Here is a 26,455-nt window from a genome sequence, read left to right as displayed (position 1 = left end):
AACTGGTAGTGTCCAAGTGGCTTGGATCTCGCCATCCTTGGACTTACCAAAGATGGCCATAGTTACAACCAGACGAGAAGCACAGAAGCTGCGACCACGAGCATCCGATCTGAATCAATTAATCAATATTTGTTCTAAATCCACGTCCGAGCGCGATCGTGTTACACTGAATTGGAGTACAGAGACGTCTTGCAGCCGGCAGTGTCGGATTCCTCATCCGCAATGACGCGAACAACCACTCACTATTGGCAAATCCCTCAAGAGGATTTAAAAAAGCGCTGTCTTCAGGATTCCATATCAGCTGGGCCACTGTGGACGTTTAGTGTTTCGCGAATGTGGATGAGACAGGGACGCGTTGTTGACGCGTCGCGGAAACGCTGCGACGGACGCGTCGGCGAGCGCGCAACAAGCATCCGATCTGTGTAACGCCAGAGTCTTGGCAAGACAGTCATCGCCTCGAATGTGAAATATTAATTAATTGCATGAAATAGCCGAGCCGAGGTTTGTCATCTTGTTCGAATATGGCCGAAGCGACTATCAAACATTGACGTTTCCGCCCATTGCCGGTCTCAGATGAGCTCGCATGCACAGTCCGGTCAGATATCGTTTGCAGGTCGCTTATGTACGGTACAGAATGCCCACGAGATCCAATTGCGCTGCAAATACATTACAATAATATATCTTAACGCCATCTACGAGTCCACGATGTGTGGAGTAGGGCGATATCGATAACGATCATGTTCCGACAAACACGGTCGCAATGAGGACCCTGCCAGTCTCTACGCGTCTAATAGTCTAAACATTGGTAGAATCAGAGTCAATTATCACCCAGCTTATTATGAGTTCTATACCCAGAGACATATCATTAATCATGAATGCGACGTCCATACAGAATTTTTCGTCGACGGTATCTATCGTAAATTGATATAGCAATCTAGTGCTTTCGTATCACGTCTATATTTCTTGGTCCTTTTTCCATTTGGCGCTGGTCTGCAAGAAGTACTCCTGGTAATCGGTCAAAGTTGTTTTCGCGGCGCTGTACAGCCTTTCCCATTCCTCTGGATCCTGATAATGCCGCCCATTTTCGTCAAAATCTAAATTAGATTCTAAAAACTGCTTGTTTCTCTTGTATATCCATGACCGGCATGGTCTCGAAGTTCGCGAATATGCCTTCTGAAGAGCGGTTCTGTAGAATCCCAGTCCTTCCAAAGAAACTGGTTGCTTTGTGGTGATATGATCAATGTCGTACAACTCTGACTGCTCGTTTAGAGTTTGTGTCCTTGCTGCGTATTCATCATGCATTTCTTTGTTAACGTAGCCATACTCATATATAACGCATTTTACAGCTTCTCGCATCAAATTCCTGAGTTCGTCGTCCGAAAACACATGGCCTTCTCTTGATAGGAACACGTATAGCCCGTCAATCCCTCGGATATGGTTGTCATCTTTCTTAATCAGAAATGACTCATATTCATCTTGGATACCATAGTCTTGTTGATTACGCCTCAATTCATCATTTATAATCTCCGGATTCCGCTCGTCTTCAAGCAAGAAGTTAAGATTTTCGTTATATGCCATCGGCTCAAACGATGTGACATCGCTCCATCGCAGTGTCTCCCTGGAGATACCCTGCACCTCACAGAAAGCCTCAAACAAATAGCGTCGTACTTTTTTCCTGTGTGTGGATCTAAATACAGAGCCAGGCTTCAATTTGTTGCTTTCCGACACCAACGCCGCTGGTCTCGACTTCGCAAATGCACCAAGATGATGGTAGGGTGGATAGTACGACAGTAGAAGCCCATTCTTCCGCGACCACGAGTATAAAGCCTTATGAGACTGGAATATAGACGCGTTATTTATATGATATATTCCACCCATTATAGTCGCATGCGTCTGGTTCTTTTGCGACGCAATGCTAAATTGCCGTTGCGTCTTCTCTCTATAGAAGTCATGTGTACCACCTAAATGGAGCAACCGAATGAAGAATTTTCTTTGAAATGGCACGGTAAGCGCATTCGGTAACTGAATCGTGCTGCGCAGTGTCTGAGACGCAGGACTTACGTCGACTTTGTACTTCTGCGACAGATATATATCGAGCAACTCGCGATCGGATATGCCATATTCTTTATTACTGCCAAACCATACCGGACGATTGACTTTGGTCGCAGGTTTAGCGCCTCTCCTCTCTATAAGGGGACTGGTCACAGATGGAGGCGCATGTCGTCTAACGCGGTAGTTATATTTCCACTGTCTAAATAGCTTCCGGGCTAATTTGTTATCGTTTGGCATTCGACTACAATCATTAGCCTCTCATCGGACATGGGATCAGGTCAACTCACCTGGAATTTCAACTCACCGCCGTATCAACCCGATTATTTCAACCGTTTGAGAATAAGAGCTACAGTTTGCCAGGACCAGACGGTAGTGCGGCTCGCCATTCGCTTTTGAGCAATTACACTTGAGCGCTTGGTGTCCCAGCAAGGACAGTGTTTTAGGGTTAGGGTCGAGGCAGTCTTCCACGGCATCATATTCAGCATTGTCAAATTCAGCATTTTGACAATTACCGTCGAGATCGGATCTGGCAAGCCTCAAGCCCTCAAACGTCTACTCGCCGGAAGGTTTTCGCGTGCCCGCATGTGTGTGGATATAATCTCAGTCTGTCACCGTTGGATGTGATTTTGCTCAGTGCCAGTACACGAAGAATTTGTGCGTACTAAGATGTGCATGGGTTAGTGTCATTGCATCAGTAATTCCCTCACGCCGCCTTGGTGGTCAAAAGGATCTTATTCTGTCATAGATCCCCTCTGGCCACCATTACTCCCCTGCTTTATTGATAAGTTAAGACGTCGCAGGAACGGGACCAAGTGGCTTGGTTCACGTCATCATATGCCCGATCCTTCTTGTACCGTTGTACGTAGACGAAGGATTCGTGTGCACCAAGAATGTGATTTTGGTTAATGTCAGTATATAATGGGTTCGTGTGTACTAAGAGTCTGCATTGCATCAATGAAAGTATAGTAGAACAATGTGGCGACGGAGGCGAGAGGGAAGATAGAGGGATCAAGTGGGGACAGATGGAGATATTTAAAACGGAAGAGAGGCGCAGATACCAGAAATAGACAAGAACAGGAATCCAAACCGCGATCATCGCGCGTCGAGCGCGACTGATTTGTTTACTGTACTTCCGCACGCGCGCTTTAGACGCCGACGCACTCTCTTTTTCTTGTGAGCCATTGAACCGACACTCTGTCGCTTCTGTAAGCATACAACAGAGCTGTGGCAATTGCGACAATGTTGGAGGAATTGAAGTTATGTCTTGCAAAGCGTATATAGAATGAGTGTAAAGAACCCAGAGTCACAGCTATGAATTAGACAACACAATTAATTAAGGGGTTTCAGGGTTCCGCCGTCATTTCTGCATCGAGAGTTATATGTTCAGTATGGTGGATAATTAATAACCTTCGATTTCTAGCCTGTGGTCTAGAATTCTTGACACCAGCACTTGGTTTTCCATGCCACGGTGCACATCGGATATATTCCCGTCTTTTGCATTTGACCGGACACGACTAGAGACGAAGTTCGTCGGGCAAATATTGGCAGTATTATTAGTGGCACCGCCAATTACCATTTCGCGATGTCAGCGAACTTTGCTGAATATCATGTTTCTACAGCGCGGATTTGATTCAATCATCTGAGACATATTAATAAGGCAAAATTACATATTCAATTTATTCTTGTAGTCTTAGAAGTACCAGACCCAGACAATCAAAATTTATAATAAGATGTAACCAAAATATCGAGAACAACTAGAATCTCTCGCTTCCGACCTTCAAAAATTTATGCTCCCACATACAAACTCCAAAAAAAATCCGCACTAAGAGAAGCACACTGATTAGAATAGAAAGCCGCTCACGGCATGTTCAGTCCTAAGTCCTATGACACCAGAGGCGTCTGCGCCGGCAAAATTGTAATTGTGGTAGAGCCCTTACCGCTCCTCGACGACGGAACTCCCCAATTAGAGACGGCATCACGAACAGAAAATTTGCTGGTGACAACAGTCTCTGTCTCTTGTTTGGCCGGCCTGGGGAGGAGGGTCAAGATCGGTGGCTCCCGAACGACTGAATTCCCAGCAACCATCGGTTTCCTTGACAATGGCGGCTTGCTGTCCTTGGTTGGAGCACGCGAAAAGGCACTCATCCGCGATTTTACGTCTGCACCTGGTAGCTTGTCTTCCTGTTTGTACAAATTAGACTTTGTAGCTGGTTTCGGTCTTCTGCTAGCTTCGAGCGGCTCTGACGGCATCTTCACTCCTGCAGATTGTTGACTCAAGGACTCAGATATCGGAGCAGTGGAAGGCCCAACTGATACAGGCCGCGGCTTACTCGCAGGTGCCTTGGCAGGTAATTCATAGTCAAATGCCACCATGACTCCGCCATTGTTGTGAGCCAACCTGTCTACCTTGTCTGAACTATACCTAGCAAACAGTGGCTTCGGTTTTGGCGGCACAGATGGCTTTCCAATATTGCTGCTGTCGCTGTAGCTTTTCGACCGAGAATGAAAAATAGGTGGCTTTCTCGGGGGGTCTGGCTTTGAGTGCAATCCCATAGGACTCCCTGACTTAGATAAGGAAGACAAAGGCTTCTCCCGGGACTCGAACAATGACCTCAATGTTGACAATGGCTTTGCTCGAAGCACCGGCTTCTCTTTCTCTTTCACAGAGATTCCTTCGTTAGTTGTCGGTCCATCTGCAATGGGCTTCAGTACAGGCTTCGAAATAACCGGCTTTGACAATGCAGCGGACGTGATGGATGATATCGGAAATGATGGCTTCTCTTGCAAAAGTGACGCTGGTTTCGAATTTGGGTTTGGTAACGTTTGTGGAATTGTCCGCGTTGCCTTCAGCAGCCCTGCAACCTCAACTTCTTTGTGTTTAGAAACAGCTGCCGGATACGACGAGCGGCTCAATGACTGAATATTGGGCTTCTGGGGTACAGCCGGCGGCTGCTTGTAATACAACTCTGTGCGCGCAAAATCGTCCGCAAATTTCGTACGGTCGTATACACTTGACTTTTGCGGGGGGAATATAAGCGATACTGGCCGCACCTTGTCTCCAGACTTGATTGTTGCAAATGCCGGCTTTGCAGGTGTTGCGGGCTTCGGTTTGTCATCGGGAGCCTTGAAGGTCACCGACGATGCAGTCCTGAGACCATCCGGTGGTTTACTGACCGATGTTGACACGGTTTCCGTGAACGACGCGCCATTGCTAGAAACGCGGCCCGAAAACATGGCTAATCGTTCGCTTACTAGTAAATTGCCTGATCTAGATGAGAAAGTATTTGACTTGGTGGACAACGGCGTAGGTTTCTCGCGTGGGATTGGTTTGCTGCGTGGTGAACTCGTCTCCGGTTCGGAAAACCTGACCTTGCTTGCTGTCGATTGCTTCTCATCCCTATCCGCTTGCGTTGGCTCAGTGGTCGGCAGTCGTCGCTTGGGGCCCTTGGCTCTTCCTTTCGTCATCTATTCCTCTGTCAGTATGAGCATATTCCAGAGCAACAACATGAACTTACATGAGTCAACTTTTTCTCTCTGCCTTCATTAGCCATATTATTCTTCGCGCTCGATCCAGGTCGTGAAACGGCTTCAACAGCAGCAACATCAACGTCACCGCCGCCCAACTTCTTCCGCATCATTGCCGCTATTGCAGCCGATGGACTCCCACCAACTGAAGCCGACGCCATGACTTCAGCGCGTAAATGTTATCAGACTCCAATATCACACTGATAATCCTAGAACAAGCTTAAATATTCCGAAAGAAGAGGCTGTGATGTCCCGTTTGTCCGTGGTGTTGTGGACGTTGGCATGCAGTGATGGTGTGCTGCAATTCATGGTTCGACGTGCCGACTAATGTCCCAATTCCCGACGTCGAGCGGTCTCGGGAAGAACAAAGTTGCATTCAATGTAGGGATATAAGGTTTGTATAAGGTTTGCATAGGCAACACTTCTTTCTAACCGCTTATATCATACACTAATACCCGCTAATGAGAACATGATGCTCCTGTCAACTGGGTAACATTCACTAGATTGTATAATTTAATGATATACAAACTGCAACAACATTCAAATGTTATGCCACAACAAAAAGTCACCGTGATACTAGAGAAGTTTTGTCACGCATCAAAATCTAACGCACAAAATCTGACCAATGTTTGTCATACATATCTACGCGCTAACTGAACAAATCTTTTGGTGATTTGGCCCCAGGTGCTCGCAAACTTGCACCACCCGTCTTCTTTAATGCGCTCTCTAGCCACGACGACTTACTAGACGTCGGCGTTGGCCATCGCTTGTTGTTCGGTAACCGTGACGGCGACCGCGAGAGTAAAGGAGAATTCGGTGTCCACTCCCTCGGGCTCAAAGATGTTGGTGTTTTGGGTCTATCGGCACTTGGTGAACTTCCGTCAACAGTGAGGTTCTCCTTATTAGACTCATCCTCGGTCTCTGCACAAGTCGCGTCTTCCATGTCTTTACTAATATCCACCTGATCTCTCTTCTCAATACCACGTGGCCGCCGAACGGTGATTCTATCTTCCGCCTCGGAATCAGTGTCTAATAGTGATTTGTGACCTGGCAACGGTTTGAAGTTCGATTCACTGTATTGCGAGACAATGCTGTTGTCTCTCTCCTTATCATATTTGGCCGTCAAGTCCAGATCCCGTGCACGAAATCGCTCTACTGCTGACCGAGTCATCGTTAGACTGCTTGTCGTGCGGTGTAACGAAGGCGACTGGCGCAAGCGACGAGGAGTTGGAGAACCGTCCGGTGTGCGAAAGATCGGAGTGATAGTCTTGGATAGAGGAGTCGACGGTTGCTCTTCCTCGACCTTCTGTTGGCCTGGCTCCCCCAGACTCTGATCCGGAACCGATTTATCATCTGTAGCGCACTCGTCAACGATAGCGTCTTGTGGATGGGCAATTGCGGTTGATATTTTGCTGGTCTTTTCAATGCCGGCACTCTGCAACTCTTGACTCTTCTGGGGAGGCGACGATCCTGGAGAATTCAATACCGCAGGTGCAGGGCGCAAATTGATCATTGACAGCCGCTTTGACGGCGACTGGTTCCCATCCCGCTTTAGCATGGCGCTTTGAACGAATCCAACTCGGACTGGGCTCTTCGGCCGCCCAGGCGACGATGATCGAGCGACAGATGGTGACCCGGCCAAATCAGCGCTCTCGGTGGACGCAACTGAGGACGTCGAGCGCACGGAGTCTGTCCGGCGCATACCTATGGCACCGGGCAAATTTTTTAGGCCGAGTTCGTATGACGCCGGAGAAATCGATCCTTCGTTGTAGAAGTCTGACGACGCAAATGTGCCGATGCCGGAATAACGATTAGAGCGGAATGGAGAACTTTCGATGCCTCTATTAGGGGATCTTTCCGGAGAGTGCGACGGTGAGCGGGAAATCGAGCGATCCGTCTGACGACGAGCTTCACGGTCTTCGTTTATTGGACTTAAGGTGGGAGATGGAGACCTCGAGTGATGCTGCCTCTTGTTAATACAATAACGAGAAGCAACGAAAGATACGCACCACCGATGGAGAAGGAAAAATTGGTGTGTAGTTGCTGTGCAGTTGTAGTCTGTCCTTCTGTGGAGGCCGTTGACTTGATGGCCTCAAGAATTTTGACAATCTCTCTTCCTCACGATCAGCAGCCTCCTTGTCCTTATCAATATTAGAGTCGAATCGTGACTGTGAGGCCGCAGTACTTGTTGATGTTAAATTAAGTCCTGAAGTGCGTCTCGACAGCGATGATATGGCATTGTCGCATTCTTGTGAAGTTGCCTGTTTCACGGCAACCGATTGCTCTCGTGGATGTGCTACTATATCGTTGTGTTTGGACTCTGCCTGCATCAAGAGCTCAGTGGCTATGGAAGAACTAGAGCTCTCGCTTTCTCTGCTTGAACTCAAGTCGGGAATGTGTTCCAACCTTGAGACGCTAATCTCCGACGACTCCAATTCTTTCTTGCTCCTGCTCTCGGTATCATTTGCCTTTGGCATCGGAACGACAGTGGGCTCATCGCCAGCAATAGTAGCTGATTGGTCGATTTCGGCTGAGTTTTCCCACTTTTTGATCTTTTCCATCGTAGAAACGCTCTGCGTGGGTTTTGGAGCCAACGGAGAGCTGAGGTTGGACGCCGGCGAATTAGAAGGAGCCCTTGACGAGGATGTGTCTCTTCCCAGAAACGGAGAGGGAGAAACGCCGCGTAGTACTGGAGTAGGCTGTATTGCCGGGTTCAATCGGATTTGTGCTGGTGATGACGTGTCGAGACCGCTAAATTTCGAGATGCTCTGCGCGAGGGGAGATTCTTTGGCTGACACAGGAGAACGGCGGCCAGCTATGGCCGGTGTTGGCGAGAGGACGGGGGAGTTGTCGAATGAAAGCCTGGGAGTTGACTTGCGTTCTGTTATTGATTCGTTGTTAACGGTGATAGTGGATCTAGATGGAGGTATGCCAGCTGAGGACGTGCTGGACGCAAATTTTTCGGGTGAGAGGGACCGCGACCGAGCTAGCAGAACCGTTAGTAAGCTCGCTGCCTCGCGCATGTAACGAGTCCTAAGATGCTTACCTAGTCTTCGTGCTAGTCTCTGACGCTTGGCCTCTTCAATTTCTTCTTCCAGTTTTTGTGCTCGATCCTTCTCGTCAGAGTCTCTACGTTCAGTTACATTAGTACCGCAATCGCCCGCAAATCATATAATAATAAATGAGAATAAGAAAAAAAGCAACTTACGTCTTTTGCTTCAGACTCTCCAAACGCTTCAAGAAGTCCGAAACAGCGCTGTCGGACACTTGGTCTTGATTCTCAAACAAAGTGCTGCTGGAATCTGGCGACATCGTGCAGTTCGCGTCTCGTGCTATGCTCGGTCAAAATTCAAATACGCGCGTGAGTAAATGATAAGGGGAGGGTTTCTAAAATGGACTAGGATTGGTGTGCCGGTGTCTGACGAGCGATGCGAACCTAAACAAACCCAAAAATAGCCGTCCAACTACTACACGCCAAACTCCCACTAATTTCTTGACAACGACTAAGTTGTTCAGTGAGAATAGCCGGTTCAGTAATGACGTGCGATTGGTGCTGGAAGCATAAATGCCGAACCGTGAAGCTCAGCTGAGTCTGCGTGCGGCAGAATGTAAACAAACGGAAGACCACGCTGAAGTGCTGACTGTTGGGTGACCTGATTTTGACGGATATGGAATTACACAAACTCTAATCCGTCACACTTGTGCCGCCTTTGGTTCGATGCTTGACGCGTCAAATTCCACGCGTTATTACTTAAGACCCATTAATGTATTCAACAAATTTATTTGTCAACTAAAATTAATTCAATATTAACGTATCGTAACACCAAAAATTCAAATTTCCAATTACTGTTTGTTCCAATGCAAATTCTGGCCCATTCTAAGTGACCAATACATACAATATCCTAATTTTTATAGTTAAGTTACATGCAATAAAAACGCTAATCGTACATATACTGGTTCCCACATCCATGCGAATAAAAATTAAGAATAGACACATTATGCACCTATGACGACATCTCTGAATCAAAGGACTTAACGCTTGCAGAATCGCTTTCCTGTGCAACGTCTTCAAGCGAAACACTGCCTGGGCGAGCTGCAGCCTGCTCAGGAGCAGATGCAGCAGCTGGCTGTTCATCGGTTGCAGTCTTGGCGTTCGCAGGAACATCGTCTTCGGCCTGGACGACGATACTTTTTCGCTGAGGCTCAGGAGCCTTGGACAAAGCGATCTCCAGCACGCCGTTACTGTACTTGGCCGTCATTCGGTCCTGCTGGATTTTCACACCGTCAGGAAGCTTCACGCGTCGTTCAAACTTGCCGATCTGGCGCTCGCCAACCTTGAGCGCCTTGCTCGCCGGCTCACCGTGCACGCCCGCGACTGTCGTCCGCTTGATTTCGCCGGCGATAATCAATGTCGCAATTTTGGAGTCGTAGTCGACGCTGATGGCCGACGCTGCCGCTCCAGGAAGAGAGGCCTCAATGACATAAGCAGACTCAAGATCGTAGATGTCGACGAGCGGGGCAAATGGTGCTGGCTCGTCCTCTGGCCGGGCTCGCTTCTGCATGCGCCGCTTGTGCTGTGCGCGAGCGGCTAGATCGTCAGCGAACGCGTCGGCGAATGGCCAAACTGGTGAGTAAGAATATAGTGCAGGCATTGTAAGTGTGATTGGTAGGGAAGTTAACGATTGCTGTCTCGAATGGCTATTTGTAGAAGTCGTGGCGAACTGTGATTTTTGGGATGAGAAAATAGCTGATTGAGGTAAAGATGGAAGGTCAGCTCGAGGACAGCACGAGCTCGGCTATATATATCCGCTAGCAGGGCTACATTCGGCCTTGCTAGAGAATTCTGGAACCGCGGTGGCGATTCGTGAAGTGATCATGGGGTGACGAGTTCCGGGGTACGAGAGATGAGCAATGGTCATCGTCGGCGAATGTTTACTCCGCCCCAGTTCAGGGTCCTTCTCCGAGCATCGAGAACTTTCTCGGACTTAAACGTGGCACAGTTGGCACAGCCACGAGGCGCTCACAAGTTATGAGAGTATCGTACCGTTTCTAGGCCGAGCCCTAGCCCAGACGGCTATCGGCGGGTATGTCTCGAAAGAGCGCGCTCTGAGGCGCGCGGGCGACGGCCGCAGCTTCATGTGCCTGTGCAGCCAACCCGAGTACGGGGCGTCAACCACAACACTATAACGCCCGCATATTTGATCGTCCCCCGCATATTTCGTTCTTTCCTGCTGCTAACTGCATCGAGGATTGCTGCTAGCGGACACTGGGACGGTAAAGTAGCACATCAATTGGTTTCTATGAGCGTTATCAGTTCGTATTCTGAAAGCGACAATATCGGCGGGGTGTTCAAACGGCGCCGGCAAACAAGTTGCGATGAGGATGATGTGGGCATTGGCATAGCTAGCACCGTATTGTCGCCGGCAATACATATTGTTCCACCATGCCATGATGTTACCGGAAACATTACAAGCCGTGAAGGCCTGCGTCGCAAGCGCAGCGTGCGTGACGACGATGGGTCAAGCCCATACGACAGCAGCGATACTTTGCAGGAGGACTGCGACGACGACGATGACGAGATGAGGGACGATGCTACGTATGTCGATTACGATGATCTCGGATCCGACGATGAGGACGAGAATGTTGTCGAATCGGTGGTCGATTTGTCCGAGACGAGAGAGCTAATGCACGCACATGTGGCCGATGAGTTGCACCAGAAAAGTCATTTGGTCCGGCTCTGGCAGTCGATTGCTGGTCGCAACGGAGAGCGCGAAGGGCCGACTTCGCCCCTGAGATATCTTGCTGGCTGGACCAACGAGAATCGCAAACGTGGACATCTGGCGCAGAAACGGAGGTCGGTGCGTGCGTCGTCAAGTAGTTCACAAGCTGAAGATCAATTTTGGACACTCAATAGCAAACGAAGGCGCAGTAGTGCGGTGACAGAGAGCCCAGTGGACATGGCATCTTCGAATAACGATTACATTCTTTCCAGAAACTTACACTGGCCGGCGAGTACGTCGGCCTCCGATATCGGCGATGTTCAGCGGTCGCCTCGTCGGTATTCAACTGAATCAGGATTGCCGCGCTACTACCCAGGCGGATGGCCGACACCTCCAGAAGAGAATGACGAAGACGTCGCCATGGATATCGAGAACGATCGCCGTGATGTCCTTATTTCGTCGGAACTCGCGCTGGACGCACAGGTAATGGGACCGTCAGTCTCGGAATACTTTGTCCTCGATGGCAGCGACCGCCCGAGTGTGGGCGATGTAGCAGCCGCCACACCGGCTAGTGACGACGAATATGATGACGACGAAGCCGAGTATTTCCGTGATTTCGGATCCCTGCTGCAAAGCCTTCGCGACGTGGCAAACGGGTGTGCGTCCTCCAGTGTTTCTTCCCCGTCTTCGTCGGCGGGAGTCATATCACCGAGGCGACGGCCAGTCGTCGTCATCGATTGTGGTAACAACAAGAACAACCGCGACGACGATATCAGTGGTGCCGGAGTTGATTACGATTACTGCAATCTCGCTCCAGAATGCGAGGGCACGGGCATGACAGTGGAAAACGACGGATTCCAGATCGTTGTGCGTGATGGTCCATCTCTGTCATCGTCGCCGATCGAAGGATGCGGGGTCGTGGCCCGAATGCCGTCCTCGTTTTCTGCTGATTCGACATGATGGAGTTCCTAAATATTTGTGCTTGCTGATACTTTTGGTATTTCCGTACTAATTGTACGTGCTGTCATAGCGGACAGGCGGAGGTAATTTTGCTTTGGGAAGTCTATTTTAAAATTTGGCGTATATGGTTGTTGTTATTGTTAATGTTAAAGTGGGAATCAGGAGTATATATCTGAGATTGAAATTTGTTCGCTTTGTTGTGATTTGTAATAGACGTACATATAGCTGAGGTATGTTTGTGGTGGATAGTAATACGCAGCGTTAATTGTAATTGTACAAGTTAGTTTATGCGCTGGTACGTCGTATGTATAGCCAGCGTGTAGGACCAAAGTTGCTCAACGCCGCAGCCAAAAGGGTTTTCAGCTTTGTTTACCGTGACAACCACAACCGAATTGCTCAACCACCAAATTTTCAAACCCCCATCGCACACGCGCACATCTGTCATCCCGCGCAAGATCGCGCATCACGTCAACTCCGATCATACAAAAAGAGAACGATGAGTCTTTTCGGGGCGGCACAACAGCCCGCGCAATCGACGCCGTCGTTCTCGTTCGGCGGCGCAGGAGGGGGTACTGCTGCCATGCCCGGACAGACCGGCCAGCCAAGTAGTTCGACGCCGTCATTTTCGTTCTCGCTAAACAATGCACCACCGAGCATGAGCACGCCGCAGCAGCAGCAGCAGCAGCAGCCGTTGTTTGGATCGGGCGGATCGACAGGTCAGCAGCAGCCAGCGTTTGGAGGTGGCTTTGGTACGACCCCTCAGAGTGGTAGTCTGTTCGGCTCGCCATTCGGGCAACAGCAGCAACAGCAGCAGCAGCAGCAGCAGCAGCAGCAGCAGGCTACGCCATCGCAATTCGCGAGCTCATTCGGTGCGCCAGCGGGTGGACTCACGCACTCTCAGTCAGTCTTCGATCTGCGCGGGTCAACGGCAATGTCGCCGCAGCAGCAGTTCGGTGGACAAGCTTTCTTTCCGCAACAACCGCAGCAGCAGCAGCAACAACAGCAGCAGCAAAGCCAAATCCCGTCTACAAACGCGTTTCTGCTCACGTCGCCGCCGCGGGCTCCGCCTCCCGCTCCCGCGTGGGCGACGACCGGCGAGAGTCGGCGATACGTGCCATCCCACCTGACGCACATGCGGTACAAGAACTCGCCCGGCGCCGCGAACGCCAATGGATACTACACGCCTGACCGATATGCCGGATCGCCAGGAGCAGGTGCGTCATCTCCCGGAGGACTTGGACAATCGCGACCAATGACGCCGTTGGGCGCTATTCCTGGCTCGCAGTCGTCGACGGCGCTGTCATCATCAGCGTCGGCCTCACGCGGCCGGGGTTCAAAGTTTGGAGGTCCGTCGTTCGGGGTGCCGAAACCACACCACGCGCGGTCGCTGCTCGCGCAGAGCTCGAGCGCGAACGTGTCGTTTGGCGAGATCGACGAGCTGCCGCCGACGGACTCGATTTACGACACCGGCGCAGCGTCGCCGTTTGCGTTCCAGCTTCCCACCACGTCTGGTGCTGGCACGACAGAAACGACAGCGCTGGCGCCGTCGTCGTCGTCTGCGGCGGCGGCTCAGAATGAAGATAAATACGGCCAGCCAGGCCTCCCGAGCACGCCAAGCACGCCGAACGTGTCGACGTCGACGTCGCCGACCAAAGACCAGCCGACGAGCGTGGTCGTGTTTGGGTTCCCTCCAGATCTGACGCACGTCGTTGTCGACCATTTCGCGAGATTCGGCACGATCATGGAACATCTCTCGTCCGGCCCGTCTGGTTCTACGGGCGACCACATTACGGGCGCGAGCGGGGCGACGCCGGTGGAGACAGGCAAGAACTGGGTTAAAATAACGTACACGACCGCGTCGGCCGCGAATCGCGCGCTGGCGGAAAACGGACGGCCGCTGGGTAGCATGGACTACGTTATCGGCTGCGTGCCGCACACGCCGTCTGGAGCATTTTCGCCCGGCCCAGCCCCTGCGTCGGCGAATGGCATACGGAGGAGCGGCATGCGGGGGTCGGGACCGAGCTTGAATATCCACGCGCTGTTGTCGGAAGGAGCAAGCGAGGACTTGGCTTCGTATGCAAACAGGCGGAGGAACGGGGACGACGGCTTGCGGCCGCCGCAACCTTCGTCGAGCTTGTTCACGCCGCAGCAGCCACAGCCATCGGTGCGACACGCAAGTCAAGAGACACGGCAGGCGGGCGGGCTGCCGAGGACGACGAGCATGCCAGCCGGACTGGGCAAACGCATCGACGTGCGGGGTCCAGAGGGCATTTTCAAGGAGAAGGAGCGCAAGGGCATATCCGGTTCCGCCACGCTGCGCGGTCTCGCGTCGATCTTCATGGGCGGCCAGGACCACCAGCAGCAGCAGCAGCAGCAGCAGCTGCTGCCGCCGCAAGGCGTTAAACGCGGTGCGGGCGACGATCTGAATGGCGCGGGCAAGCGAATGCAGGGACAAGAAGGCTGGCTCGGATGGACGACGAAGAAGGCGCAGGAGTTTATTTTTGGGTGGGACGATTTGTAGCCCAGCAGCGGTGGTGTGTGGCGGTCGTGCATGCGAATATGTATTATATTATATAGATTAATTACGGGATGGCATGATAATTACAGCAAACAACGACGACGAAGTCACTTTTGTATATCTGTACAGAGGAGCCCAATATGAAATCGATACAAACATAATTCACAATATCAAAACAAAGCCAAGAGCCCGACAAGTTATGATACTCCGTATAAAACAATCCCGATAGAACCCAGATATCCCAGACTAACATTACAGCTAATAACACAGCGGCCCGGCAACAAAACACAACCCGACAAATTCCAAAGTATACAGTGCGTTCCGGTACTAAACAGAGAGAAAATATTTTTGTCTGCAAACGCCACGCGATGAAACAATCAATGCCCCAGGTCAAAAAAAGACGACAAACAACGATGAACTCCAAAAGTGGTTTTCTGGCGATTTTACCCTGCGTGGCAGCCCCGCTCGTGGCGCTTCATGTTTGACCTGACGCTGAAGGCCTTGCCGCAGCCGTCGTGGCCACACACGAACGGTTTCTCGCCGGTGTGGGAGTGGGAGTGGATGCGGAGGCTGCTTGGTCGCGAGAAGGCGCGTGAGCAGACCTGGCATACGTATCTGTCGGCGCTGGTCGACGGCGACGCCGAGTCCGAATGGTGGTGTGGCCGGGGTGAGGTCGAGGGGGATGGTTTCTGGAGATAGGAATTAAATGCGGGTCTGCCGTCGATGGTGGTCACGTCGGGGCAGGGGGGTCGCTCTGGCGCGGCGGTCGGTGCCGGCGAGACGGCCCGGTCTGGTTCGGCGTAGTGGTAGGCGGCCGAGTGATTGTGGTGGACGCAGTCCAGATCAGACGCGACAGAATACGGCGAGCCGGCAGCAGAGAAGACGGAGGACGGCGCGGGCGAGTTCGCGATCGAGGACGCAGGCGTGTCTTTGGCGAGGATTGGAGCCGGGGCTGACACGGGCGACAGGTGCGGGAGTTGTGAGACGGCGGCGGGTGGGAGGGGCCTGGTTGGCCAGGAATGGGCTCTGTCGCGAGGCGCTGCGGACGCAGCGGTGGCAGCGCAGTATGCGAGCGTAGCAGCCGCCTCGACGCTGCCGGCCAGGATTGACGATATCGGCGGCAGGGCACGGTCAGACGACGGCGACGGCGATGCGGTCGGAGTCGCGGCGACTGGCGGAGTGGATGCGGCGGACGAGCTCGAGATCGCGGACGCAGACGCGGACGAGCGCAGGCGGTATGCGTCGAGCGATGCAGGCGAGTAGGAGCGAGGAGCCAGGCGGAAGTCGGGCAGCATGGCGTGGGCTGCGGGTTTTGGATGCAGGGGAGCGAACGGCAGCGCGGAGTCTGAGTGATGCCTGCGAGCGACGGCAAACGAGAGCGGAGACCTGTCCATGGCGGTTGATGGAGGGCGAGCAGCAGCGAGGACAGCCAGCCAGGCCAGACAGACAGACAGACCGACAGACAAGACGAAGGAAAAAGAGAACAAGAGCGAGCAGAACTGGGCCTGGGCGGATGAGTGGCTCTACTATACTTTTCCCGCACGCTTTTTCCGGCGTGTCGTGGCATCGCGATGTCGAGCTGTGTCGAGTCGACGTACGGGGGGGGGGGGGGGGCAAGGTACCGAGGGTTGTGTGCACACGTGCAGCGGCCGGCGCAAACGCACGCGTCGTCGTCGTCGTCGTCGTCGTCGTCGCGCGCCTGTCGAGCGACGCAAAAACGCAGCATGACGCGATCGTGCGTCTGGCGAATTCGCCCGGTTGTCGCTTCGGCAAGACGGCAACGGCAATTCATCAGGAATGGAGCCTACTTGGGGGCATTTCGATTGGCTGGCCATGATTTTTGTTCAGTCTGCAATTAGTGGTGCCGATGACCACCGGGTGGAGGCCACGAAAACGACAACGAGGCCGCGAAACACAGCACACAACAACCACCGACGTCACTGTGCATGCAGGAGCACGGCTGGACCCGCAGTAGCGAGCGCCTGCCAAAGTGGAGCCGAACTCCGAATAGGGGTAGGGTTTGTCTGGACACACGATACCCGCAAAAACAAAGAACATGATCGCCGGCCAGGTCGTGGGTGGTAGCGCTGACAAATGTTTGGCCATCTGGAACGGCGGACGCTACGACGATCTTGTGCAATTTGCGCTGCCGCCCCGCTCTCATCCGACAGTCGCGATCTCGATGTCGCGTTAAGTATAGCGAAGGATTAAGGATTATATTGGCCAGCCCAGTAATGTAGGCGCAGGCGCGGGATCGGCCAATGGGCCGTGAACATCGAAGATTGCCAGTTGGCGGCCGTCGCCAGGTACCCGAGCTCGCGGGCAAACCAAAGCCTCGTGTGTCGCTTGATATTCGACACCCGATGACATCACCGCCGTCCGCGGCGCTGAAACGTGAACCCTGCATTCCCCTGGCAACGCCGCCCGCGCCCGGCAGGATTAGACGTACGTGGTAGTCTATATATATCCATACTTAATTTTAATATACAGGATATATATGCGATACATCTGCCGCAGCAGACCGAGTTTGTATTATTCGATCGCGGGGCCGAGCATGCCAGGCCGTGACGGAGTAGACCGACGACGCCAGCGGAGTGACTTCCGCGTTCGGCTCGTTTACCAACAGTGGCGTCCACTAACTAGACCAACTGGACTAACTGGCGCTTAGCTTGTCGCTCCGCTCGTGCTCGTCGCCCGGCCGGTTCTGGCCCTCTGTGATCGCAAATCGCAGCCGCGCTGTGCCTGCAGTAGCGTGTCTCAAGTCTGTAGTTTCTCCGGCCGGGCGTCGCAGGCGGTAATCGCGTTGTGGCCTTGTGGTGATAATTGCGTTGTGGCAGGCCGCTGGCTGTCATTTGCGTCAAAATTAAACTCACGCACGACCGAGCAGTAAAATCATGCTGCGCTGACGGATACTACAGTGTATGCACCACAGTACACGGGACGATGCTATCTTGCCGTAATCCCCGTAATCCTAGCATTCTATAATCTCGAATCGACTTAGCGCAGGCAAAGTCACGTCACTCGATTGGACTGGCTGGCTGGCTGGCTGGCTGGCTGTCACGGACCCATCAAACCTTTTCCTCGCTTAGCCTGCGCCGTCCGCCAATCCGCGGCTCGCAGTGTGACAGTAATCAGCGTAATATGACTGATGATGAAGATAAGCCGTGGCCGCACCAATCACGAGCAGCGGCCAGCCAAACCCAGCCGCACCAACGCTGATCCTAGCCAGGGTTCCGAACCCTTGCACTAGCCGGCATGACGGACTCCGTGGCCAGTTCGGGCGGGCAGTTGCTCCGTGCTTCCCATTTCCGTCCCATGCGCTGCACTTCGGCCGGCGGTGTCGCGGTGTCGCGGTGTCGACACGTCGTCGATCCGTCCATCTGCACCCTTCTCCGCTTTCTCGGCGCGCATGCGAGCACGCTGCACCTGTCACGCCGCTCGCTCGGCTATATACTGTGTAGTTATATATAACTATATAACTTATTATAATTACAAACTTATATTTATACACACAACTGTGCGCAATCGCACTGCCTTCGACAACGCGGCCGCACACTGCGTATTCTCGTATTCGCGCTGACACAATCCATATGCGTCCCCTTTGTTGCAGTTAACGCGCACCGCCCCTGTGTGCGCTAACAACAGACTGACGGCGAACACCACGAAATCTCGCCATAATTGGCCCCGAGCGAACAATCAATTGACTTTTAGGCGATAACGGGGCGACGTTGGCGCCGGCTGCATGCATGTCGTCGCGGATCCGGGGTCGCCCACACGACGTGGGGGCGGCTTCGTCGTTCGTTGCGCGGTTAATATCGATTTAGCCGATTTAGCAACCAGCAACCAGCAACCCGATGCAACTGTTACGTCCGACAGGCGACAGCGCGATCGACAACGCCCAGATCGCAGATCAATCAAAAATCCGCCGAGACAAGATAGCGCCAGCCGTGGTCCAATTATTATCCTGCTAAATTGAATCGTGCCATCGTCCTGCGGTCTACTATTGATACCTCTCAACCAGGAACCGACTTATTACAAATTTAACATTCGCATTTGCTAGCCAATATGCATTTACTAGCCAACATGTCCATGGCTCACACCGAATACACCAAATCGGATCCGGTGAATCACGTGATCGGCCAGCAGCAGTCGATCATACGCCCGGGGGTCGTCGTGCGGCGCTCGGTCGCGTTCGCAAAAAATTGGAAACGCGTCCACACCAACACTTGCACGCGTAGGGATTGCCGACAAATACGCACTGCGAAAATACACAAGCTCGGAAAACAAAAAACCATGTCATGTACCGCCCATTCAAGCCGCCATCGTTCATAACCCGTTCCGATGCCGCGACGCCGTTGTCGTCGGCGGCGGCGGGACAGGCCGGTTCCAGCGCGTCTGCTGCCGCAGGACAAAAACGCAAAGCACACCAACTCGACGCGACTGCCGACGACTGCCAAATCATCTCGTCCCGCGACAAAATATGCCCCGAGGACGACTGCACAGTCGTCGCTGTCGAGCCAAGAAAGACGACGACGACACAGTTCACGCCGCTGACGATCGTGCCGTCGGCCAAGGAAAACACTGCTGCTGGTCAGAAGGATGTGTACTTCACCGCCCTCTGGCGCAAGCTGTCGACGAAGAAAAACAAGACTTGGGATGGCGATGGCATCTTGGTATTGAAAGACCACGTCTGCACGTTGCAGGACAGTTCAGGCAAAGTGTGAGGTTTTTCTGCGAACCATATTGTCGACGACTCGAGCTAATGCAGAAAACCAGCATGGGCCGAACCCGGGCCGCGTTCACGACCATGTCGCCTGGCGAGACGATTCGAGTCGGCAACTACGAAGCTGAAGCCGACGCGCCGTTGTCCGACCAGGAATTTCTGTCTGGCCGCATGTTCATGAATCCCGAAGCCGCCCACGCGCTCAGAACCCACGCCGGAGACAATAGTCCGGCCGTCGTCGGGCCGTCGCCTCGACCGCAATTCAGCACAACCGCGTCCGCATCGGCCGGGTTTAAGGCGCCGTACGCAAACGACGCCGAAAAGTTCTCGGCCGCGACGTTCTACGCCAAATACAACAGCAACAGCGCCAGCAACACGGGCCCGATCCCGCGGCACGATCCCAGTGCGCCGAACGCGCTCGTGTTGCCGCGGCCGACCGGCGCGACCGTCGACGTCGTCGTCGACCCGTACGTGTGCAAATTCCTGCGCCCGCACCAGCGCGACGGCGTGCAGTTCCTGTACGAGTGCGTGATGGGCATGACAGGCATTCCCGGCAACGGCGCGCTGCTGGCCGACGAAATGGGCCTCGGCAAGACCCTGATGACGATCGCGCTGGTCTGGACCCTGTTGAAGCAGAATCCTGTATGGGGCCGGCCGCCGGTCGCGAACAAGGTCATGATCGTGTGTCCCGTCACGCTGATTGGCAACTGGAAGCGCGAGTTCAGGAAGTGGCTCGGTCGCGAACGCGTCGCCGTGTTCCCGGTCGATGGCAAGGCAAAGCTGAGGGATTTCACAAACGGCAAGGTCTACCAGGTCATGATCATCGGCTATGAGAAGCTGCGGCTCGTCCAGTCCGAGCTCAAGGACGTCACGTTCGATCTTGTCGTGTGCGACGAAGGCCATCGCATCAAGAGCGCAAACAACAAGTCGGCCCTGGCGCTGCGGACCTTGAAGACGCCCAGGCGGGTCTTGCTGACCGGCACGCCGATCCAGAACGATCTGGGAGAGTTTTTCTCCATGATTGACTTTGTCAATCCCGGCTTGTTTGACAGTTATACCGCGTTTAAAAAGGTGCGTATCTTTGGGGGTTGTGATCATACATACCGAATTTAGCGCCAACTCTGGTCAACAGGAATTTGAGCTGCCTATAATGCGGTCCCGACAGCCCGATGCGCGCAAGCAGGATATCGAGCTCGGCAGGGCCCGCTCTGAGGAGGTCAGTCAAGCACGCCACAGGGCCGCCTCGTCATCTGCTGACGATATCCCAAGCTAGCCAAACTGACAAAGACATTTGTGCTCCGGCGTACGGCCGACATTCTGGCAAAATATCTTCCTCCAAAACGTATTGTCGATTTCAGGTGACATCTTGGACACAGCGACTGACGGGGTACTAGATGAATTTGTCGTGTTTTGCAAGCCGACCCGGTCACAGCTCGACATCTGCAAGGACTTGCTCGAGTCCAAAGTCATGAAGTCGTTGATCAAAAGTGACGACATGTCGAATCACCTGCGAGCCATCACGGCACTAAAGAAAGTCTGCAACAGCCCAAAGCTGCTCCTCCTGAACGCCTCTGACGTAAGTTGCCGTTTGCCCTGTTGGTTTCATCTGACGAAATCATAACCCGGCTCATCCTCCCAGGCAACCGACTCTTTTGTCTCGACGATCGACCGCACCAAGGCCCAAACCGCCCGCAGTGGCAAGCTCATCTTCCTCGAAAGCTTCCTGCAGCAGCTCCACGATGAGACCGACGAGAAAGTCGTGCTCGTGTCCAGTTTCACGCAGACCCTCGACTTGCTCCAGAGCTTGTTGGCGACCCTGGCCATGCCGTTTCACAGGCTCGACGGCACCACGCCAACGAAGAAGCGCCAGGAGATTGTGGACGCGTTTAACGTCGCCGATCAGACGCGCTCGTTTGCGTTCTTGCTGTCGGCCAAGAGCGGCGGGTATGCAACCCCTTTTTCTTGTTCTTTGCTGTTTTGTCATCAGTATGCTGATTGGATGAGGGCCGGGATAAATTTGGTCGGCGCGTCAAGGCTGATCCTGTTCGACACCGACTGGAACCCGTCCGTTGATCTGCAAGCCATGGCCCGTATTCACCGCGACGGACAAAAGCGGCCTGTGTACATCTACCGTCTGCTCACGTACGTTGTCGGTTCGTTCGCGCCCCTTGCAGTCGCAAACGCTCTAACATCCAACAGGACCGGCTGCATCGACGAAAAAATCTTCCAGCGCCAACTCACAAAACAGGGGTTAGCAGACAATCTTATGGACGGCAAAGCCGACTCGTCCGAGAACTCGTTCACGATGACGGAGTTGCGAGACATATTCGCCATTTACGACGACACGGCCTGTCACACGCATGATTTGCTCGAGTGCAATTGTGACGGCACGGGCGGCACGCATATCAAGCAGGAAACCGTCGAATCTGGCTCGGACGATGTCGAGGACGATGGCGGCGGCGAGGGAGCGGGCTGGGTTTCGGCAACACAGGTGTTGCAAGGCCAGTCAGTCGTGCCCAAACGCATGCAGGCCAAAAACCGACTCAAAGCGCTCCTCGAGTTTACGCACATTGACCCGCGCGCCGTGGTCGGCAAGTACGACGATCTGGAGGACAAAGCTGACGTTTTGGGCGACAAGGTGCTCCAGAATGGGCTCGAGATTGATCCCAAGATGGAATGTGTCTCGTTTGTGTTCAGAAGGATGGCGTGTGCCGACGAGAATATGGGGGAGATTGTTGAGGCTACGGATGACGAGTAGATTTGAGCGAGCAGCCGCGGCCCACAGTCGGCTATTAAGGTTGGATATCTGTCATGGCAAGAGAATCGAGTTGTACATAAGTAATAGACTAGACCGGGCTTGCTTTGAAATAAACATTACTAGACCACAGCACACTTCCTGCCCAAGTCATTACTCCGCCGTATCTATGGGGTTCGAACAATCTACCCGCCGTTTGGATCAGACAAACAGGTTATAAACCTTATTTTGACCGCGCGAAAACGCTGTCGTTATGTAGCTAGCATGGGCCAGTTAGCGCGGATTCGTGAAGGCACGGGGCGTTTTAAATTCAATTTCCGCGTGCCAGGGCAAACCGGTCGTCATCGTCTCATCGCGGCAGTGCCTCGTCGAAAACGGTTACATATAACTATCATATTTAGTTTTAACAAATAAACCCTTCTCTACACTTGTCTCGTCATCTACCCAAATCTCGGAACGTGACACGGAGTCGCGACATTTCAATCTTCGAGATCACCGCTCCAGCACGTAAAGTGTTGCACAATCAGTTGGCCGGGGTTGCCGAACACAAATTACGCCCAACACTTCAAGCACACAGGGACCGATGGTGATCTCCGCTTTCGAGCTGCAGACGAACAGGCTGCCACGTGCCGTCACGTCGACGCAGCAGCAAGATGACTATGCCTCGTTCCTGCCGACATCAGAAACATGCCCGCATCCTCGGATCACGGCCAAGGAGGTCATGACCGTCGCGCTGAGGCTCAAGACCATGCTCGACACAATTATCCCGATCGAAATCAAAGATACCCGGGTCACAAGACCCGGCGGCGCGACGGTTATCACTCCTGAAGTCCAGGACCTAGCACTGGAGGCAGCCGATGGCGACAAGAAGGCCTGCATCATATACGCACTGTTGACGTGCAAGCAGTGGTTCCGTCATCTCGAGCTACAGGAACTCTACGACGCCGATCTGAACGCGCTTAAGGCGATGGCGTGCGAGGTCATTGCCAAACGTCTTATCGAGAGAGAAGAAGACCAGGACTTTTTGTTCAAGCAGATGCTGTGCCGCCGGTTTTCGATTGTGATCAACGGCGAAGCCACGGACGCGAGGAACGCGCTCGAGTACGCGATCGATCTCCACGCGCTGACTGTCATCGGCTCGTCCGGATTCCAGAAATGTATTACGTGGATGTGGCAGGGGTGGATCATCCAGAGCCCGTACAATCCGACCGAGTACATCTCGTACAAGAGCGTTGCGGTTGCCGACTTCTGGACACACTACGACGCGGATCGAATAAAGACACCGTTATACCAGAATGCGCTTCAACTGCTTTTCTCAATAGTCTATTTGGTCTTTTATACCATTGCTGTCAATACGGCTAATCCGGGCGGCGAGTTTGACGCCGTCGAGGGTATTTTATATGTGTTCACGGTCGGCTTCGTGTTTGACGAATTTGTCAAGTTTTATCACATTGGTTTCTACTATTTCAGTTTCTGGTCTTGCTTCAACGACACGCTTTATGCGATCTTGATCGTGTCCTTTGTTCTGCGACTAGTAGCTCTCGGAAACCCGCCCGATAGCGCCGGCCGCGAGACGTATGACGTGTTGGCCTACCGCGTGCTCGCGTTCTGCGCGCCGTTAATGTGGAGCCGCCTCCTTCTTTATCTCGACATGCAGAAATTCTTTGGCGCGATGCTGGTCGTGTTGAAAGAGCTCATGAAAGAGAGTGCTGTGTTCTTTGTCCTGTTGATCATCATCGTCGTCGGTTTCTTGCAGGCATTCATTGGTCTCGACACGGCCGACGGCGCATTAGACGTCGGGCAAAGATCTTTCTCGTACATGACTCGCACGGTCTTGGCATCCCCCGAATTCGAAGCTTTCGAGGAGTTTGCCCCACCGTTCGCGGCATTATTGAACTACATCTTCACCTTTGTCGTCACAGTTATTCTCCTCAACATCCTTATTGCGCTGTTCAATTCAGCCTACGAAAAAGTGTACGACAATGCCGTCGACGAGTTCCTGGCTTTGTTTGCCCAGAAAACGCTTCGGTTTGTGCGGGCCCCGGACGAGAACGTGTTTGTCGCGCCGCTGAATCTGATTGAGATCTTCGGTCTAATCTTGCCGTTTGAGTGGTGGATGCCAAAGCGGATGTACGCGAGATTGAACGATGTTGTCATGACTGTAAGTCCTTTGTTGCCTTCGCTAAAATCGAAAACCATGCTAAAACGATGACAGGCTGTGTATTCACCGATTTTGTTCGCGGTTGCGTTTTACGAGGCGTACGTTGCAAAAAAGATCTTGCGGAACCGGGCAATAGGCGAGTCCGATGACGACACGAGGCAGGACTGGGAGGATCTCGAAGGCGAGCTGGATCTTGATCGTACCGGATGGCTCGACCGGGTGAAAGCGGTTGCGCCGCATGTCGAGACCGAGCCGGGCGTGTGGGAGATCAACGAGCTACGGAAGCAAGTGTCCGAGCTGACAGAGATCGTCAAGGCGTTGCGTCATGAAATCAGACAAAAGTCGAGGAAATCGGACGATGGCGGCGACACAGAGACTCTGATCGATATTGGGCCGTCAGAGTCTTCGTCCGGCGACGAGTCGTCAAAGAAACAGCCGAAGAAGTCTGAGCCTCCCGAGTGAGTCTGATGTGTGCACTACTTCGTGGCGAGTTTAGTTCAGGATTTTGATTTTGGGACGAAAGCGCAATTTTTTTTCTTTGGTTATCTCTCTCTAAAAGTTAGGACTAAGGTACATCTTTTTGGATTCAGGGGATTTGGAGTAGTTGTCACGACGGCGCAGTATTAGGGAGCAAAAATAATGATAGCGTTTCTTGCGAGATGATGATGATTCAATTGTATTGTGTATGCAAAACCAACGTTCCAAAGCGAGACTCAGGACAATAATATACATCGACTTCTAGGTAAAAGAGCACAAACAACAAAACACTTTATATACAAAGTAGATTCCGCTACAGCCACATGCACTAAGACTGCACTTAAAGCAATATTCCCCAGCTTTTGCCAATATTGTAGCGGCACTAACCCACGATAATACGCCAAAACCAACCAAGCCAAGGTAGAATACAAAGCTGACTATATATTTCCATATCAACATTCCCTCTATAACCACAAATGATATCTCAAGCAAGGATTAAATTTGCGGTTGGAGTTGATTCGGCATGAATCCCGCTTGCTGAAACTTCTGCTGTTGCTGCTGCAGCTGTTGCTGGTAATATCGTTGCTGTTGCTGCTGAAACTGGGCAGCCGTCGCCAGCTGTTGCGGGGGCTGCTGAGCCTGCTGCTGGAATTGTTGTGACTGAAACTGTTGCTGCTGGAGCTGCTGCAATTGTTGCTGCTGCTGTTGGAATTGTTGTAACTGTTGCTGCTGCAACTGCTGTTGCTGCTGTTGTTCAAGTTGCTGTTGCTGCTGGAGTTTTTGTTGCTGTAATTGCTGCTGGAGCTGCAACTGATACTGTTGTTGCTGCAGTCCCGGCACTTGCTGTGGCAGCATTTGTGGTTGTGAAAGAAGCTGCGGCGAGTTTTGTGATGGCTGGTGCTGGTGCTGGTGCTGTTGCTGTTGCTGTTGCTGTTGCAGCTGCATCGCTTGCAGCGCCGTCACCGCGTCCCGGAATAGCTCCTGCAACTTCTTGTATGGCTCGACTAATCTTGCAACGTCGGGCGGCGGTATTAGAATCTGCGGATACTGAGGCGCGTGCGTGATCTTTCCTCGATCCGCGACGCCGGCCAAATAAGCAAGATTACACTGCAATCGCTTCATGCAACTGCACGCCAGAACCGCCATTAGCATCCCCATCCGACAATATCAAACGCTGCAAATTGTAACAATTACTTACTGGATAAACGTAGCATCCTGCCGCGCTTTCTCTGGATCGCCTTCCGATGCCTTCTGGATCTGTATCGACTCGAGAAACAACTCGGCGTTGATCTCGAGCACCAGGGTGACACGCTTCCGGTCCAGTTCGAGCTTCATCATATCCGTCATTGCTTAAATCAGTGGACTTGGTTCTCTAGAACCTGTAAACACCATTCGTATTATGATGCGGCGCCTGTAGGCGTGATCAAGTGCCAGTTATTGGAATTATTCGCTTAAGTGCGGAGTAGAAGTGCGCAGTATTCTGGATCTTGGAACGGGGGTGGCCATGTTGACATAAATGCAGAACATCGTGCGGATAGGGCGCAAGGTACAGTGGCGCCAGCCA

General features: G+C 52.7%; 10 protein-coding genes across 10 annotated transcripts; 4 read left to right on the top strand and 6 right to left on the bottom strand.

The window, feature by feature from the left end:
- Nucleotides 1-703: 703 nt before the first annotated feature.
- On the bottom strand, nt 704-2,552 carry POJ06DRAFT_95888 (uncharacterized protein). Its single transcript, XM_056191808.1, has 2 exons — nt 2,340-2,552; nt 704-2,293 (listed from the first exon to the last, which is right to left on the bottom strand). The coding sequence occupies exon 2, from the start codon at nt 2,287-2,289 to the stop codon at nt 955-957; it is 1,335 nt and encodes a 444-aa protein (XP_056044842.1). The 5' UTR covers nt 2,290-2,293; nt 2,340-2,552; the 3' UTR covers nt 704-954.
- A 1,158-nt stretch (nt 2,553-3,710) lies between these two features.
- On the bottom strand, nt 3,711-5,873 carry POJ06DRAFT_275109 (uncharacterized protein). Its single transcript, XM_056189637.1, has 2 exons — nt 5,568-5,873; nt 3,711-5,517 (listed from the first exon to the last, which is right to left on the bottom strand). The coding sequence occupies exons 1-2, from the start codon at nt 5,736-5,738 to the stop codon at nt 3,934-3,936; spliced, it is 1,755 nt and encodes a 584-aa protein (XP_056044841.1). The 5' UTR covers nt 5,739-5,873; the 3' UTR covers nt 3,711-3,933.
- A 1,541-nt stretch (nt 5,874-7,414) lies between these two features.
- POJ06DRAFT_95871 (uncharacterized protein) lies at nt 7,415-9,184 on the bottom strand. Its single transcript, XM_056191807.1, has 3 exons — nt 8,786-9,184; nt 8,624-8,706; nt 7,415-8,563 (listed from the first exon to the last, which is right to left on the bottom strand). Exons 1-3 carry the CDS (start codon nt 8,887-8,889, stop codon nt 7,551-7,553), a joined length of 1,200 nt encoding a protein of 399 aa, XP_056044840.1. The 5' UTR covers nt 8,890-9,184; the 3' UTR covers nt 7,415-7,550.
- Nucleotides 9,185-9,314: 130 nt separating this feature from the next.
- Nucleotides 9,315-10,342, bottom strand: POJ06DRAFT_251373 (HSP20-like chaperone). The gene has a single exon (XM_056187391.1). The coding sequence runs from the start codon at nt 10,227-10,229 to the stop codon at nt 9,582-9,584; it is 648 nt and encodes a 215-aa protein (XP_056044839.1). The 5' UTR covers nt 10,230-10,342; the 3' UTR covers nt 9,315-9,581.
- Nucleotides 10,343-10,877: 535 nt separating this feature from the next.
- On the top strand, nt 10,878-12,257 carry POJ06DRAFT_237515 (uncharacterized protein; the record flags this gene model as incomplete). The annotated part of the gene is made up of 1 exon (XM_056185956.1): nt 10,878-12,257. One exon carries the CDS (start codon nt 10,878-10,880, stop codon nt 12,255-12,257), a length of 1,380 nt encoding a protein of 459 aa, XP_056044838.1.
- A 362-nt stretch (nt 12,258-12,619) lies between these two features.
- On the top strand, nt 12,620-14,778 carry POJ06DRAFT_300718 (Nup53/35/40-type RNA recognition motif-domain-containing protein; the record flags this gene model as incomplete). The annotated part of the gene is made up of 1 exon (XM_056190717.1): nt 12,620-14,778. The coding sequence occupies exon 1, from the start codon at nt 12,754-12,756 to the stop codon at nt 14,776-14,778; it is 2,025 nt and encodes a 674-aa protein (XP_056044837.1). The 5' UTR covers nt 12,620-12,753.
- POJ06DRAFT_251369 (uncharacterized protein) lies at nt 14,758-16,311 on the bottom strand. Its single transcript, XM_056187390.1, has one exon. The coding sequence runs from the start codon at nt 16,167-16,169 to the stop codon at nt 15,219-15,221; it is 951 nt and encodes a 316-aa protein (XP_056044836.1). The 5' UTR covers nt 16,170-16,311; the 3' UTR covers nt 14,758-15,218.
- A 2,762-nt stretch (nt 16,312-19,073) lies between these two features.
- On the top strand, nt 19,074-22,256 carry POJ06DRAFT_281166 (SNF2 family N-terminal domain-containing protein; the record flags this gene model as incomplete). Its single annotated transcript, XM_056189929.1, has 10 exons — nt 19,074-19,334; nt 19,374-19,495; nt 19,552-20,569; nt 20,631-20,714; nt 20,768-20,840; nt 20,893-21,074; nt 21,138-21,442; nt 21,503-21,640; nt 21,698-22,093; nt 22,196-22,256. 10 exons carry the CDS (start codon nt 19,074-19,076, stop codon nt 22,254-22,256), a joined length of 2,640 nt encoding a protein of 879 aa, XP_056044835.1.
- A 331-nt stretch (nt 22,257-22,587) lies between these two features.
- POJ06DRAFT_251354 (uncharacterized protein) lies at nt 22,588-25,076 on the top strand. Its single transcript, XM_056187389.1, has 2 exons — nt 22,588-24,414; nt 24,469-25,076. Exons 1-2 carry the CDS (start codon nt 22,837-22,839, stop codon nt 24,874-24,876), a joined length of 1,986 nt encoding a protein of 661 aa, XP_056044834.1. The 5' UTR covers nt 22,588-22,836; the 3' UTR covers nt 24,877-25,076.
- On the bottom strand, nt 25,077-26,389 carry POJ06DRAFT_275101 (uncharacterized protein). The gene is made up of 2 exons (XM_056189636.1): nt 26,090-26,389; nt 25,077-26,017 (listed from the first exon to the last, which is right to left on the bottom strand). Exons 1-2 carry the CDS (start codon nt 26,236-26,238, stop codon nt 25,387-25,389), a joined length of 780 nt encoding a protein of 259 aa, XP_056044833.1. The 5' UTR covers nt 26,239-26,389; the 3' UTR covers nt 25,077-25,386.
- Between the last annotated feature and the right edge of the window lie 66 nt (nt 26,390-26,455).

The sequence above is a fragment of the Lipomyces tetrasporus genome, assembly GCF_029532465.1.
Source record: "Lipomyces tetrasporus strain NRRL Y-64009 chromosome Unknown POJ06scaffold_4, whole genome shotgun sequence".
NCBI classification, from domain to species: domain Eukaryota; kingdom Fungi; phylum Ascomycota; class Lipomycetes; order Lipomycetales; family Lipomycetaceae; genus Lipomyces; species Lipomyces tetrasporus.
Note: the sequence above shows the minus strand (reverse complement) of the source record. Positions and strands in the feature narration are given on the sequence as shown.